Source organism: Pollachius pollachius (assembly GCF_949987615.1).
Source record: "Pollachius pollachius genome assembly, chromosome: 15".
Classification (NCBI taxonomy): domain Eukaryota; kingdom Metazoa; phylum Chordata; class Actinopteri; order Gadiformes; family Gadidae; genus Pollachius; species Pollachius pollachius.
The window spans coordinates 7077602-7093647 of record NC_136948.1 but is presented as its reverse complement, the minus strand read 5'-3'; the positions used below and the strand labels follow the sequence as shown (position 1 = coordinate 7093647).

Below are 16046 nucleotides of genomic sequence, written 5' to 3'. Positions count from 1 at the left end.
TAAGTAAACATAACACACAAAAAAAACAAACACATAACTTCAATTCAATTTTAACATCTCTATAGCAACATAAATAGATAAAAGCCCTAGCCTATCAATATATAGATATACGCCTAACCCTAACGAGTAGAGTAGAGTTAGGGTTAGGCGTATATCTATATATTGGAGTATCGATGTATATCAATATATATATATATTTAGATATACATCGATACATCAATATATAGATATACATCGATATATATATCGACATACATTGATACATCAATATATAGATATACATCGATACATCAATATATAGATATACATCGATATATATATCGACACATCAATATATAGACATACATTGATACATCAATATATAGATATACATCGATATATATATATCGACATACATCGATACATCAATATATAGATATACATCGATATATATATCGACATACATCGATACATCAATATATAGATATACATCGATATATATATCGACATACATCAATCTATAGATATACATTGATATATAGATGCAGTATATCGTACATTTATCGTGGTATCCTGGGGGTAGCAGCTACTTGGGATTGGCTAACCCTGCACTAATGCTTGTTCTAAAACCTTAACCAACGTGAGCTAACGTTTAGAACCAGAATGGCCGCTCGGCGCTGAGGCCCATGTGACCTGCGGGGCGCTGACCTGGTCGGCGTCCACAAACAGGAACTTGTCGACGGCCAGCGGGAAAAGCACGTCCAGGAAGAGGATCTTGTAGCCCCAGATGATCCTCTGCTTCTCCCTCTGCTGGTGCAGCCAGCGGGGCCACTTGTACTGGACCAGCTCATACTGGAACCCGTACTCCACTGCCATGTGGGGGATGGACTCCTGCACACACACGCACACAATGTTATGATGTGCAGAAAAAAAAATAAAAAAAAAACAAATATGCATGACTAGATACAATGGAATATATCAAAAAATACAATATCCATTTAAAATATTGAATATATACGATTTGATATAATATGTATAGACATATTACAATATTCATAGAAACATATAAAATATAAAATAAATGATATTATTATATCTAATTAATATATATATATATATACACATACATATATCATATTAAATATACTATTACAAAATGAGAATGTTTTAACTGGATGTGTCGAGATTTTTAATTTCTTTACTTTGAGAAAGTTTTATTTTTTTACTGTTTGTGGGATCCAAACAAATTTGGAGTAAAATGTGAATCTAGCTGTAAAAAAGGCAAGTGTAACGTTCTAATGTGGTTTGGAGAGGGACCGGGGCAGACCTTGAAGGCCGGTGACAGGAAGTTCTTGAGGAACCAGAACTTGACGGGAGTCTGGGTGTTCTTCAGAACCGACAGCATCATGATCCTGAGAGGAGAACCAGAGAACAGAGACTCAAACAGAGAGTTTAAGATGAGGAAATTCTTCGGAACATCTTTTTTAAATAAATACAATCTGAATCAAGAACAATATATATAGAAAATACTGCATATCTGCATTTACAATAAAGAGTACATACGAAAATATCGACTTGTTTTTGAATGAGAATAGCAACCAGAAAAAAATACTATAATTATTGGAAAAGGAACCTGACGATCGTCTATACAGGTGACCTATCACTCACCTGAGGAATCTTTCGTACAGGTGACCCGATGCCACAGAGAAGATGTTGATGACGTCGTCTTTCTCCTGCTTGGGCTCTTCTGTCTTCACCCCGCCCGTGAACCCTCTGGAGAAAGGAAGGAAGGAGGGAGATATTAAAAACGAGAGCAATGACGTTTGAATCTGTTCCCCAAACACAGATCTCAGGTCCACACGGATCTCAAGTGACCACGGATCTCATGTCAAGTGAACAAAGATCTCCAGCGAACACAAGATCTCCAGCGAACGCACACCTCCAGTGACTTTATACCTGGTCGGAGAAGGTTTATTGTATGTTTGTACGTCCTGGCACCTAGTTCTTAGCATTTTGTAGCGTCTGATCCTAGCTCTCTTTGTTGTATACAGGGAAGGGGTTAAGCCTGCTTGGCACTTGGTTCTATGAACATCCTTACTGTCATGACAGCGATATATCGTTGTTTCTCTTCTTCTGACAAAGGTTCTTAACCCATTCAGACCGGATCACGCATCTGTGCGTGTTTACCTTTAATGGTAAACACGCATTGATGCGCAATCCGGTCTTAACCCATTTGTACCGGCTGCGCGGAGCAACATTGTATCTACTAGATACAATGTTGCGCCGCACAGCAGCCGTACAAATGGGTTAATGTAAGTCACTTTGGATAAAAGAGTGTCTGTACCCGGTGGTCCCAGTGTAGACGGGGTTAGGGTGAGTGGTGAGGGTGGCCGTACCGGGTGGTCCCAGTGTAGACGGGGTGAGGGTTAGTGGTGAGGGGCGCCGTACCTGGTCAGCGACTCCCAGAACCCAGAGTCGTTCTCCGGGGTTCCGTCGCTCAGCAGCTCCTCGCTCATCTTGTCTGCCTTCTTCTGCACCTGAGACCAGAACCGTGACAGTCATGTCGACAGCACACACACACACACACACACACACACACTCTCTCTCTCTCTCTCTCTCCACACACCACACAATACTTTGCAGACTGCTGGCCAACCAACCTTGACTTTGATGACCCTTGTCTTGAAGTTGTTCAACACCACTGTGATGTCATCAGAGTCTGCCGGGGAGTCTGTACCGTCATGGCTTCAATAAAGAAATATAGAAATACTACAAGTTAGATCCGAGCATAAAAAAAAAAGGTACAAAGGTGCAAGGCCCGCAGCTGAACCCGTGTTGTGGACCGTCTCGACAGTCGACAATGCTGGGGCCCTCACCTGTCCGCTCCCTCACCTGTCCGCTCCCTCACCTGTCCGCTCCCTCACCCTCACCTGTCCCGCCCTCACCTGTCCCGCCCTCACCTGTCCCCCCTCCCCGCTCACCTGTAGATCTTGTAGATGTCGTCTGAGCGTCCTTTCCTCAGCTTCAGGGTCCAGGCTCCGGGGTTGGCCTTCAGCTGGAAGTATCCCTGCAGAGAGCCAATCAGAACCCCTTAAGACCCGCCTCTCACCTCCACACCCAATCAGAACCCCTTACGACCCGCCTCTCACCTCCACCCCCAATCAGAACCCCTTACGACCCGCCTCTCACCTCCACACCCAATCAGAACCCCTTACGAACCGCCTCTCACCTCCACACCCAAACAGAACCCCTTACGACCCGCCTCTCACCTCCACACCCAATCAGAACCCCTTAAGACCCGCCTCTCACCTCCACACCCAATCAGAACCCCTTACGACCCGCCTCTCACCTCCACACCCAATCAGTGACCCTTACGACCCGCCTCTCACCTCCACACCCAATCAGAACCCCTTACGACCCGCCTCTCACCTCCACACCCAATCAGAACCCCTTACGACCCGCCTCTCACCTCCACACCCAATCAGAACCCCGCACAATATGCCTCTCACAGTACACAACGGTAACATCAGAGCACAAAGCACTCCTACTGCTACTCCTCCTTTAAATGTTATTCTAGTGGGGGGGGGGGGCACTCACCAGGTTCGCCATGACGATGGTGTCCACGATGACGGGCTGGGAGGCGGTCCCCAGGGTGAACTGCAGGCCGCGGGGGGGCTGTCCCGTGCTCACGTCGAAGCAGTGCCCCTCCAGGAGGAGGTGCTCCAGCTCGTACTGGGCCGCCACAATGCTGTCCACCTGGGGGGGCGGGCAAGGTGTTAGGTGCACGCCTGCTCTCCTGCCTCCCACTCAAACAGAAACAGGGCTGCATGTAAACGGGAATAAGCGAGGGGAGGGGGGAGTACTAGTACCACAAATGTGTTTACAAATGTCAATATAGGTATACTTAGTGCTAAAAAGAGAGTTAAGGCCTGGCTGTGCGTGCAACAGCACGTGTCCACCCCTTGAGGGAGCCCTCTGCAACAACAGCTCGTGTCCACCCCTAGAGGGAGCCCTCTGCAACAATAGCTCGCGTCCACCCCTAGAGGGAGCCCTCTGCAACAACAGCTCTTGTCCACCCCTAGAGGGAGCCCTCTGCAACAACAGCTCGTGTCCACCCCTAGAGGGAGCCCTCTGAAACAATAGCTCGTGTCCACCCCTAGAGGGAGCCCTCTGCAACAATAGCTCGTGTCCACCCCTAGAGGGAGCCCTCTGCAACAATAGCTCGTGTCCACCCCTAGAGGGAGCCCCTGAAGCCCGACCGCAGCCCCGTACCTCCTCCAGGTAGATGTTGTCCAGGTCGTACCGCGTGCCCACTGACTCCACCATCCAGCTCTCGGGCGTGTTGAGGTTCAGGGTGAAGAGGGGCGTCTGGGGCATGTCCAGGAAGCGGGCTAGGGGCCCCGCCGAGACACTTCCGTCCGCCTGGAACCCCACCTCCGGCTCCAGCACGTAGCGGTAGAAGCTAGGAGACACAGGGGGGCGGAGAGGAGGGGGGGTCAGAGACGCAGGACGGGGGGAGAGGAGGAGAGGGGCCCCAGGACGGGGAAGAGGGGGTACAGGACGGGGGGAGAGGAGGAGAGGGGCCCCAGGACGGGGAAGAGGGGGTACAGGACGGGGGGAGAGGAGGAGAGGGGCCCCAGGACGGGGAAGAGGGGGTACAGGATGGGGATGAGGGTCCAGGGAGAGTACGGGACGGTGGTCAAAACGCCTGAAAACATGAAAAGTGGACTCCAGAAAGTAGACTGAAAACGAGGGCAGATGGATTGCAGACGATGGACTGTGATAAATCATCTGCAGTGGAGGTCGACTGTATTGACGCTGTGTGCTACATTATTGAAATGATACGTTATCATATTTTACATTTTCAATTATGTAGCCCCCAACTCAGAACGTCTTTAAAAGGCCAACACTGCTGTCGGTTTGGTATTGTGGGTGACGTTAATCTTTTGAGATTATAAAATCAATAACTGTGAATATATTAGAAATGGGCTCAATCACAGTACTTTACAAGGGCACGCGTTCTCCTCTCCGCTTGGCGTTGAGGTAAACAGATAAACACCTCCTGGCATCCTGATGGGTCTTCCAGAGGTTTGAATTACACAGCTCGCAGAGAGAGAACTGCACTTTAATGATGGTGGCTTCATCCGCAGGAGGTGTTATAAACACTAGGCGGAGGTGACTTTAGAACCAGGAGGTGGAGGTGACATTTTAAACTGGAGGTGGAGGTGATGTTATAATCTGGAGGTGGAGGTGACTTTATAAACTGGAGGTGGAGGTGATGTTATAATCTGGAGGTGGAGGTGACTTTATAAACAGGTGGAGGTGGTTTTGTAAACTGGAGGTGGCGGTGATGTTATAATCTGGAGGTGGAGGTGACTTTATAAACTGGAGGTGGAGGTGATGTTATAATCTGGAGGTGGAGGTGAGGTGATGTTATAATCTGGAGGTGAGGTGATGTTATAATCTGGAGGTGGAGGTGACATTATAAACAGGTGGAGGTGATGTTATAATCTGGAGGTGGAGGTGACTTTATAAACTGGAGGTGGAGGTGATGTTATAATCTGGAGGTGGAGGTGACTTTATAAACTGGAGGTGGAGGTGATGTTATAATCTGGAGGTGGAGGTGATTTTATAAACTGGAGGTGGAGGTGAGGTGATGTTATAATCTGGAGGTGGAGGTGAGGTGATGTTATAATCTGGAGGTGGAGGTGACTTTATAAACAGGTGGAGGTGGCTTTGTAAACTGGAGATGGAGGTGATGTTATAATCTGGAGGTGGAGGTGACTTTATAAACTGGAGGTGGAGGTGATGTTATAATCTGGAGGTGGAGGTGAGGTGATGTTATAATCTGGAGGTGAGGTGATGTTATAATCTGGAGGTGGAGGTGACTTTATAAACAGGTGGAGGTGACTTTATAAACTGGAGGTGGAGGTGATGTTATAATCTGGAGGTGGAGGTGAGGTGACGTTATAATCTGGAGGTGGAGGTGACTTTATAAACTGGAGGTGGAGGTGATGTTATAATCTGGAGGTGGAGGTGACTTTATAAACTGGAGGTGGAGGTGATGCTATAATCTGGAGGTGGAGGTAATGTTATAATCTGGAGGTGGAGGTGACGTTATAATCTGGAGGTGGAGGTGACTTTATAAACGGGAGGGGGAGGTGAGCTCACCTCTTGAGAGGCAGGTCAGACAGTTTGGATTGACAGTTCATGAAGACCCTCAGATTGATGTTCACCAGCTGCTTCAGAACCTAGGGGTCACAGGTCGACCGGGCCGGGAGGAGGAAGGAAAGAAGGAGGGGATAGTTAGGTTTGGATCACTCACAGCGACCTCTCCTGTTACTTCATCTTCCTCACTGGCTGTGGGCAACAACTCCTCAAGTTGTTTTGAGAGGATTAAGCAGGACAGATATTAAATAAAATACATAATAAATACATCTATTAATGTTGATTCAGGCAAGGATATTTTACAAGCCAAGGGTTTCCTGCTTGGTCAAAATGAGGGTCAACCTTTGCCTTGATTGATCAGAGAAGATACAGAATCTTTAAAAACTAAAACTCTTGCCACGACTGGACCGGACCGGTCAGGACCGGACAAGACTGGACCGGACCGCGTGTGAACGTACCAGCAGCAGCGGAGCTACTTTCTGGGCGTCCCTCGTTACAGGATCCACCACGGCAACCACATCAAAGTAGACCTCCCCCTCTCTGGGCCGGATCTTCACAGCACTGAGAACACCACAACAACAACAGCCAATTAGCAGGGCAGCCAGATGGAGCCTGGGTGCATTTGGTGAGCGGAGAATATTGAGTTAGATGTTCGCTTTGATACACTTTGAAAAAAGGTTTAATTGTGTCGAAGGAAAACTTCAGTTTGATATAATGTGATTATTTTACACACAAGTCAGTCAAAGGAGGATGCATGAAAAAAGTTCTTAGTACCAAAAATTTGAAAAAGAAAGAAATAACATAGGCATGTATATATATATATACACACACACCCTGGTTTAGCTTACCTGAAGCGGTCATCAGCGAAGCCGTACTCCACCCTGGCCTCTCCCTTGGGCTGAGCGGAGAGCAGAGCGTCCACCTTCATCACCAAGTCACTGGCCCTACTCCCACACACACACACACACACACACACACACACACACACACACACACACACACACACACACACACACACACACACACACACACACACACACACACAATGAAACTCCAGACCCAGTGAGCTGATGTCCACTCCCCAGTGAGCTGATGTCCACTCCCCAGTGAGCTGATGTCCACCCCCCAGTGAGCTGATGTCCACCCCCCAGTGAGCTGATGTCCACCCCCCAGTGAGCTGATGTCCACTACGCAGTAAAGGTAATGTACGAACGACACTCAGGGAACCGCAGTAGCAGTCGTTTGCTCGTGGCCACAGATCATTAGCCACAAGTCTGCTCACATTTTTCAGTTTGATCGAAACTGAGGCCATCATCAAATAGCTATAGCGCGAGTCAGCGACTTTACCATGACCCGCGCTTCACCGTGACCGAGGTGACCTCGAGGCTGGGGGAGTGCTGACTCAGCGGGCCCCCCAAGGGCCGATTTAACCAAGGGCCTCCCTTCTCCCCGCCCGGTGAGAAGGTCATCGCAGCAACACACACCAACTCAACGTGTGTGTGATAAAGTTAATCGGGGTGGTGATGGTGGTGATGTGGAAGAGAGGGTTGGTGGTGGAGGTGGTGGTTAGGGTGTTAGTGGGGGTGGTGGTTAAGGTGTTGGTGGAGGTTGTGGTTAGGGTGTTGGTGGGGGTGGTTGTTAAGGTGCTGGTGGAGGTGGTGGTTAAGGTGTTGGTGGAGGTGGTGGTTAAGGTGTTGGTGTAATGGTCTTGGTGGTTCTTGTGGTGATGATGAGTGGAGGTGCTGTGGAGTGGTGGAGACGGAGGTGGTGCTGGTGGTGGTGGTGGTGGTGGTGGTGGTGTGAGAGAGGAGAGGTGCTTACCGGTCCTCCTCGATTCCAAACTGCAGAACCTTGGTTTTGATTGGCTCTCCGGAGGTCTTGAGGATGATGCTCTCCAATAGGAGGAAGTCATCCTGGTTAAAGACCTCCTCATCTCCCAGCGGACCAATGACCTGCAGGTACGGAGAGAGACAGCAAGAGTACACGTTTGTGCGAGTCAGCGACAGTGTAGATTTGCATGTGCTTGTGTAAGAGTGTGTAAGAGTGTGTGTGTGTGTGTGTGTGTGTGTGTGTCTGTGTGTGTGTTTGTGCACTCACTCTTCCGTTGCTGACCACGGCCCTCTGGCCCCTCCTCAGCTTTAGGGCGTGGCTGCAGTAGACGCTGTGTGACAGCAGGAAGTCCAGCTTGGGCCCGTCGTAGGCGCTCTGGAACAGATCCAAGTCCATACCCTGGGAGGGGGGGGGGGGGGGGCATGAGGAAAACATGGAGGCCGGGGTTAGAGCCTGGAGACACGGACAATGCGGGTTCTATGTGGGTGGCGTTTTAAATTGTGAAACACAAACGTATGCACGCACAAAGATTCACACACACGCACGCATACACACTCCTGTGAACACATGCCCACACACACACACACCCCCCTCACCCCGACGGCGAAGCTGCGTATGTCTGCGCCGGCCTCCAGCGCCTTGGCCGTGTCCTCCTTCGCCATCTTGGTGATGAAGTTCTTGGCGTTGTTGGCGGTCTGCGTCTGCATGGCGGCCCAGACGGCCCGCGCCACGCGGCTGCTCTCCGGTGTGACCGCCGCCGACGGGTTGTTGATCATCCCCAGACGCACGTTGTTGCTGCTTTTCTGTCGGGGGGGGGGGGGGGGGGGGGGGAGGGTCGTGTTTACAGCACGTACGGCTTTCATGGCGCCATGAACCAGCCCAGGCTGAGGTTCTGGTCGCCGTTGATCGATAGGCCGACGCCGTGAAGCTAGGTGTGTTCTGTGTTGTGGTACCATTAACACCAACACGGGGAAATATAAACAGCAGCCCAGCACCTCTGCCTGCTCGTCCCCCAAGTGGCAGCATGGCTGTGTTAAATGGGTTTTAATATTCCATCTTCCTGGCGGACAGTGGCCTGCTATTTATCTTGGAAAACTGCTAGTCTTCATTTGATTAAATGAAGAAGATTGCGCAGACTAAACTGTATTTTTTTTTTTTGGCACGTTGCATAATGGATTGATTTTAGAGAATCTTGCGTTTCCCCACTTTCTGTAATACCTTTGCTGGTGTGTGTGTGTGTGTATGTGTGTCAGAGTGCGTGCGTGTGTATGTGTATGTGTGTGAGCGTGGGTGCATATGTAAGTATGTGCGTGCTTGCTTGCTTGCTTGTGTATGTGTGTGCGTGCTTGCTTGCATGTGTGCGTGTTTACGCATGTGTGTGTGTGTGTGTGTGTGGGTATGTGTATGTGTGTGCACGTTACCATGTGTTTGATGGCGTCGTAGAGCAGCTGGCGTCCGGACGGCTGGTCGAAGTCTCCCACCACCCAGAAGGTGACGGGACGGACGAAGCCATCATCTGGCAACAACAACAACGAAGGACGACAGTGGATGAGGTCATGGCCACAACGGGACCAATCAGAGGCGGGGCATGAGGAGGGAGGGAGGGCCATGAGGGGGGAGGGAGGGGCATGAGGGGGGAGGGTGGGGCATGAGGGGGGAGGGAGGGGCATGAAGGGGGAGGGTGGGGCATGAGGGGAGGGGGTGGGGCATGAGGAGGGAGGGAGGGGCATGAGGGGAGGGGGAGGGGCATGAGGGGAGGGGGAGGGGCATGAGGGGGGAGGGTGGGGCATGAGGAGGGAGGGAGGGGCATGAGGGGAGAGGGAGGGGCATGAGGGGGGAGGATGGGGCATGAGGGGAGGGGGAGGGGCATGAGGGGGGAGGGTGGGGCATGAGGGGAGGGGGAGGGGCATGAGGGGGGAGGGTGGGGCATGAGGGGAGGGGGAGGGGCATGAGGGGGGAGGATGGAGCATGAGGGGGGAGGGGGTGGGGCATGAGGGGAGAGGGAGGGGCATGAGGGGGGAGGGAGGGGCATGAGGGGGGAGGGTGGGGCATGAGGGGAGAGGGAGGGGCATGAGGGGGAGGGTGGGGCATGAGGGGAGAGGGAGGGGCATGAGGGGGAGGGTGGGGCATGAGGGGGGAGGGAGGGGCATGAGGGGGGAGGGTGGGGCATGAGGGGAGAGGGAGGGGCATGAGGGGAGAGGGAGGGGCATGAGGGGGGAGGGTGGGGCATGAGGGGGGAGGGTGGGGCATGAGGAGGGAGGGGGAGGGGCATGAGGGGGGAGGGTGGGGCATGAGGGGAGGGGTACGGGCATGAGGGGAGAGGGAGGGGCATGAGGGGGGAGGATGGGGCATGAGGGGAGGGGGAGGGGCATGAGGGGGAGGGTGGGGCATGAGGGGAGGGGGAGGGGCATGAGGGGAGGGGGAGGGGCATGAGGGGGAGGGTGGGGCATGAGGGGGGAGGGGCATGAGGGGGAGGGTGGGGCATGAGGGGGGAGGGGGAGGGGCATGAGGGGGGAGGATGGAGCATGAGGGGGGAGGGGGTGGGGCATGAGGGGAGAGGGAGGGGCATGAGGGGAGAGGGTGGGGCATGAGGGGAGAGGGAGGGGCATGAGGGGGAGGGTGGGGCATGAGGGGGGAGGGAGGGGCATGAGGGGGAGGATGGAGCATGAGGGGGGAGGATGGAGCATGAGGGGGGAGGATGGGGCATGAGGGGGGAGGATGGAGCATGAGGGGGGAGGAAGGAGCATGAGGGGGGAGGACTGATGCGGAGGACCAGAGGCCCATACTGTGGTGCGGAGGATGGAGGCGTGTGCCGGGTGAGGAGGCTTACAGCCGTGGTAAAGCGCTGCCTCCTCTCATCCACACAACGGCTCAGACCTCACGCCCACGCCCCGAAACAATGCTACGCTCGTGCAGGTGGAACAAACCAAAACTAAAAAGGAGCTGGAAGTTAATTGAGGGCTACGCGAGCTGCGTATATATATAGGCTTCATTAGAATGTGACGAGTGGGGTTTGGGAGCGATGTAAGTGGGTTACACAGGGGGGACTTCAGAGGGCCAATGCAGGCGAAGGAGGGATGTGGGACGGGAGAGAGAAAGACACTGAAGCACACAGGGGTTGGAAGGTAGAAGTTAGACGTTGACGCAGGCACGAGCAGTTCAAAAAGATTAAACCTGCACTCTGCCTCACATTTCTACTCCAGTGCAAGATCTCTGAAATAGAATGATTTCTGAGAATACAACACCCTCATCGAGCATCAGCCCCATCGGGGACATACTTTTCTCTAACTCCATTTATTCTGGTCCGTACTTTCCCCCCCGTTGTTGTCGACGTTCTTTCTTTAAATCCTTTGATTCCAGTCCACTTTTCTCCCCTGGTAGTCTGGAAATGATGAAGCTATAACCGTAGCTCATACTTGAGCCACTAGAGGCTGCAGTTTGGATAACGTTCATAGTGCAGGTTTAAGGATTAAAGACGAAATAGCAGGAAAAAGGGAAAAGAAAGGGAAGTTTGCTTACTGTTAGCAGTCATCCCTGATTCAGAGAGGAGGGGGCAGGAGGGAGGAGGTGTGAGGGGGGAGGCAGACGGATCATAAGACGGAGAGAAGGTGGAGAGAATAGATAGAACAAAGAGATTATCCCCATTTGACTCGCCCCATTCAAACCCCCTTTCTTGTCACTGAAGGAAACACTTTGAACACGAGCAGCGGTACCTTTCTTGGTCATGTAGTTCATGCTGTTGGCCACGGCCGTACTCCTTTGTTTGGTATCCAGGGTCGAGAAGCGGGCATAGTCGTCCACAAAGAAGTTGTCTACGAGAGAGAGGGAGGCACACCGAGAAATGGATTGACTGGAATCAAGCAGAAGAAAGGGCTGTGTGTGTGTGTGTGTGTGTTTTGGTGCGTGTGGCTGTGTTTTTGTGCGTGTGTGTGTGTGTTTTGGTGCGTGTTTGGATTTTTTACGAGTGTGTGTTTTTGTGCACGTGTGTGTTTTTGTGCATGTGTGTGTTTTCATGCATGTGTGCGTGTGTTTTCGTGCATGTGCGTGTGTTTTTGCGCATGTGTGTGTGTCTTTGTGCGCGTGCGTTTGCTTGTGTGTATCCTCACTGGTGTCGGACAGGTCCAGGTAGGTCCTGCTGGTGTCCAGGACTCGCGGGTTGATGCGCGGCACCACGTTGGGCTGGTTCATCATGAAGTCCACCACGTCGTTGTCGGTGCCCAGCTCCCCCTGCAGGCCAGCCAGGGAACAGCAGGGATTAGCAAGGCGGTGTCACACCAAATTTGTACCGGGTGCCAAATTTGTACCGGGTACGTAATCCATACGTAATCCATTCCAAACCTGCCTGGCAACAGATGATCGCGGACGATCGTGTCGATCGACGTAGGAAGGTTCAAGAACAATCGCGAAGTCGTTCATTGAGCGCGACAGAGACAGATAGCCCTAACTTTACAAATTACATTTATTAGTCGAAAAAAAACACTATATCAAGGGTATTATTTTAAGTTATCTACTATATTTAAAACTTATTTATTCATATTATCAATGTATTCATCTATTTCCTTAAACAGTAATAGCTTAATGCTATGGGGATAACGTGAATAATAATGATTGTTGATTGAAAATGGTGTCATTTAATCTGCGATCATCTGTTGCCAGGCAGGTTTGGAATGGATTACGTATGGATTACGTACCCGGTACAAATTTGGCACCCGGTACAAATTTGGTGTGACAGCGGCTCTGCTGCTGGCCAGGCAGTGCTGAACCACTCATGAAGAACACAGAAGAGTGCGAGCACCCCTGACCACATTCAACATGAGTTCGATTTTTCGACAACAAATGAGTTACAAGCAGAGTAAGCTTGTGTTTTCCTGAAAATGTTTTCCTTTGTAACAGTGTGTGCATGCAGTGTGAGTGTGCGTGCGTGCGTGTGTTTGTGTGTACGTGTACATGTGTGTGTGAACATGTGTGTCTACGTGTACATGTGCACGTGTGTGTGCGTGCGTGCGTACCAGGTAGACGGCCCTCTGGAAGAAGGTGGTGGTCTCCAGGATCTTGTGCATGGTGACGGTCTCCAGCTCGTCGGGGTCAAGCTGCTCCCGCTGGAAGGGCATCCCGTTGTACATCACCACGGGCAGTGGCCCAACCCCCGTCTGCTCGTAGTAGCCCCGCCCCTCCTGGGAGACCGCGGCCGGACACAGCCACGTTGGGTTAGCTTTCGGCCTACATGCTTTACGTAGCTAATATTCAATATTGTTACGTTTCAAAACGAAGGATGATCCGATACCATCCTTTCCTTCCCGATACCTGGACTTGCACTTACACCTATCGGCCGGTCTGGAGTATATACCGATACAGCCTCTAGCATTGTAAGGGTTCTCTTACAATGACGGTGATGTAAAGTTGGTTCACTCACTGTCCACAAAATACATCTACATTTTTACTCTGACTGTGCCCATCAACAACATTTATGGATATTTTATGTTGTTTTACATTTTGTATCTTCTTCATGTTACAACGCATTGCACCGCGTTCCCGGCGTGGGCTCCGAGAGACAGAGAGCGAGAAAAAAAGAGAGAAAGAAAGAGAGACAGCGACTCACCTTCCTGTTGGCCTCGTAGCTGGAGTCGGCTCCCAGGATGCTGCTGACCTCTACGTAGGGGTACCTCTTCTCCAGCACCTTCACCACGTCACCCACGCTCAACCGCCCCCCCGGCACCACCTGGTTGAACATCTGGTGGGGAGGGAGGGAGGGAGGGAGGGAGAGGGGGATTAGGGCTCGACATTTGGGTCACAGTTGAGACAGAACGAGAGCGAGCGCGCGCGAGAGAGAGAACCTAAGATGCAAAATAAACAAAACTAAGTAAGACAAGACCAGATGGGGGTGAGCGAGGAGGAAGAGAAAGTGAGAGGAAGAGAAGGAGAGGAGAAAGATGCAGAAAGACATGAGAGCTGGGGGAAAGGCATGAACACTGACGACAAGATGGTCGGTGATGAACTGGACGAGTAAAAAGACAGATTTGTAGAAATACAGAGCAGGAGACATCACAGAGACGGATGAAGTTATCATATGAGGAAAAATGAGGAAATTCTACACAGTAACAACAGTTGTATAGCCTTTTAACAGAGGACTGTATCCAAATATATTCAACCTGTTAGCAGCAACCCCAACCACCACACTATCCTCCGGACACACACACAAACACACACACTCTCTCTCTCTGAACTCACGGATATGACGGCCTCGAAGGCGCTCTGGCTGTCCACCTCGTGGCACATGTAGTGGTAGGCCCGGACCAGCGCAACGCCCGCATCCTCCATCCCGTCCACGTCGTCCTCGTCCGACACCACAAACACCAGGCCTATCCTGGGGACACACACACAGGACCACAGGCTGTTGGTCTGACACGGCCAACACCAGGCCTGGGGACAACAGGCTGTCGGGAGGGGGGGGCTTCACGTGCTAACCATAAAAGACTTTGAAAGGGACCGCAAACACCCTGTTTTAGCGGAAGACAATCTGAGATTCTAAAATAGTAAATGGTAAATGGAATGCATTGATACCGCGCTTTTCATAGCAGTGGCCACTCAAAGCTCTTTACAATGCTGCAACATTTACCCATTCATGCACACATTCACACACCGATGGCGGTGACAACCACGCAAGGCGACAGCCAGCTCGTCGGAAGCAGTAAGGGTGAGGTGTCTCGCTCAGGGATACCTAAACACTGTGTTGTATAAATACGGATCAACTGGATGAAATGTGTTGCATAAAGGCAGATCACCTGGAACAATCATGTAGGCCGGGTCTACGCCGTGCATCGACCCAGGTTTGACCTTTCTCTGTTCATCCATGAAGGCACCAAAGTCAATGCAAATATATCACTCTAAAAATGCTTTAATTTGTTCTCACTTTGGGGATTGCTCGTGGGGTGAGACGCGACGGTTCAGAATCTGAGCGGCGCATAATCAGTGAGCAAACAAACCTCCCAAGATGCATTGCGTCACAAAGGAGGCAGAGAGATCCCTGAATGACAGAGCGTTCGCACGGCAGATTATCGCAGCTTCCTGCCTTCAGACTTTCATTTGGAAAACGTGAGGGAGCATGTTGTGTTTCACAAATGGATCCTAATTAAAACACTGCAACTTTTCTGAAAGGATGACCATGACGCATACCCGCGCTCAAGCGGAGGTAAACAAGAAGGTAAACAAGAGGTAAACAAGAACGGTATTAGTGCGATTCCTAATTTCGGGTGATTACCATCCAACAACAAAACCAACAAATTTCCGAAAAAGCAAACATGCACACACACACCATGAGCTCAAAGACACACACACGAACCTCAGTGGGATGTTGTTTGTGTAGAACATCTCAGCGACATTAAGAAGTTCTGCAGCGTTTTCCTGAGTTGGATCCAGAACAATAACCTGGAACACACACAGAAAAAGTTCCAAGAAAGGCTTCCAGCGTTGCATATAACGCGCGCGCACACACACACACACACACACACACACGTTTTCTCTTCTGACATCACTGAAACCTTTGCTTCCTGTTTGACAGCACAACACGCTTGCTGAGGGGTGACCTGAGACCCCGGGGGAGGGGGGGGGGGGGGGGGTGACGACGACTCACCAGGTTGTGGAAGTTCTTGCGGATCTGACGGATGACCCCGGGGAAGGTGGGCCTCAGCAGCTCCTGGACGTTGTAGGGCCAGGAGCTGTAGCGGTGGTCCGTCTCCAGGTTGTTGATCCACTGACCGGGGGGGCACACAGACAGACAGATGGACAGACAGACGGATGGAGGGACAGACAGACGGGAACACAGACAGGCAGATAGACAGAGAGGGAGACAGAGGACAGAAAGACAGACAGACGGATGGAGAGACAGACAGAGAGAGACAGACGGAGAGACAGACAGACAAACAGACAGAAATGCAAAAGAGAAGGTGTTTCAGTATAATCACCTATCAGGAGGTATGAAGAGCATGATGAGTATCAGGGGGTGGGGTGAGTATCAGGGGGTAGGGTGAGTATCAGGGGGTATGATGAGTATCAGGGGGTAGGGTGAGTAT

At 51.3% G+C, this 16046-nt stretch overlaps 1 protein-coding gene across 1 annotated transcript in view; it reads right to left on the bottom strand.

The window, feature by feature from the left end:
* uggt1 (UDP-glucose glycoprotein glucosyltransferase 1) overlaps positions 1–16046 on the bottom strand; it is a 35728-nt gene that overhangs the window by 5344 nt on the left and 14338 nt on the right. The window contains exons 14-35 of the mRNA XM_079752120.1: positions 15608–15727; positions 15317–15402; positions 14206–14341; positions 13577–13708; positions 12987–13151; positions 12084–12204; positions 11691–11789; positions 9399–9493; positions 8574–8780; positions 8245–8376; positions 7969–8099; positions 6996–7091; positions 6606–6708; positions 6151–6230; positions 4252–4441; positions 3577–3735; positions 2961–3046; positions 2640–2724; positions 2428–2516; positions 1648–1752; positions 1307–1391; positions 688–870 (exon numbers count right to left, since the gene is read on the bottom strand). Of these exons, the coding sequence (XP_079608246.1) occupies positions 688–870; positions 1307–1391; positions 1648–1752; positions 2428–2516; positions 2640–2724; positions 2961–3046; positions 3577–3735; positions 4252–4441; positions 6151–6230; positions 6606–6708; positions 6996–7091; positions 7969–8099; positions 8245–8376; positions 8574–8780; positions 9399–9493; positions 11691–11789; positions 12084–12204; positions 12987–13151; positions 13577–13708; positions 14206–14341; positions 15317–15402; positions 15608–15727 (2685 nt within the window). The remainder of the gene's footprint in view (positions 1–687; positions 871–1306; positions 1392–1647; positions 1753–2427; positions 2517–2639; positions 2725–2960; positions 3047–3576; positions 3736–4251; positions 4442–6150; positions 6231–6605; positions 6709–6995; positions 7092–7968; positions 8100–8244; positions 8377–8573; positions 8781–9398; positions 9494–11690; positions 11790–12083; positions 12205–12986; positions 13152–13576; positions 13709–14205; positions 14342–15316; positions 15403–15607; positions 15728–16046) is intronic.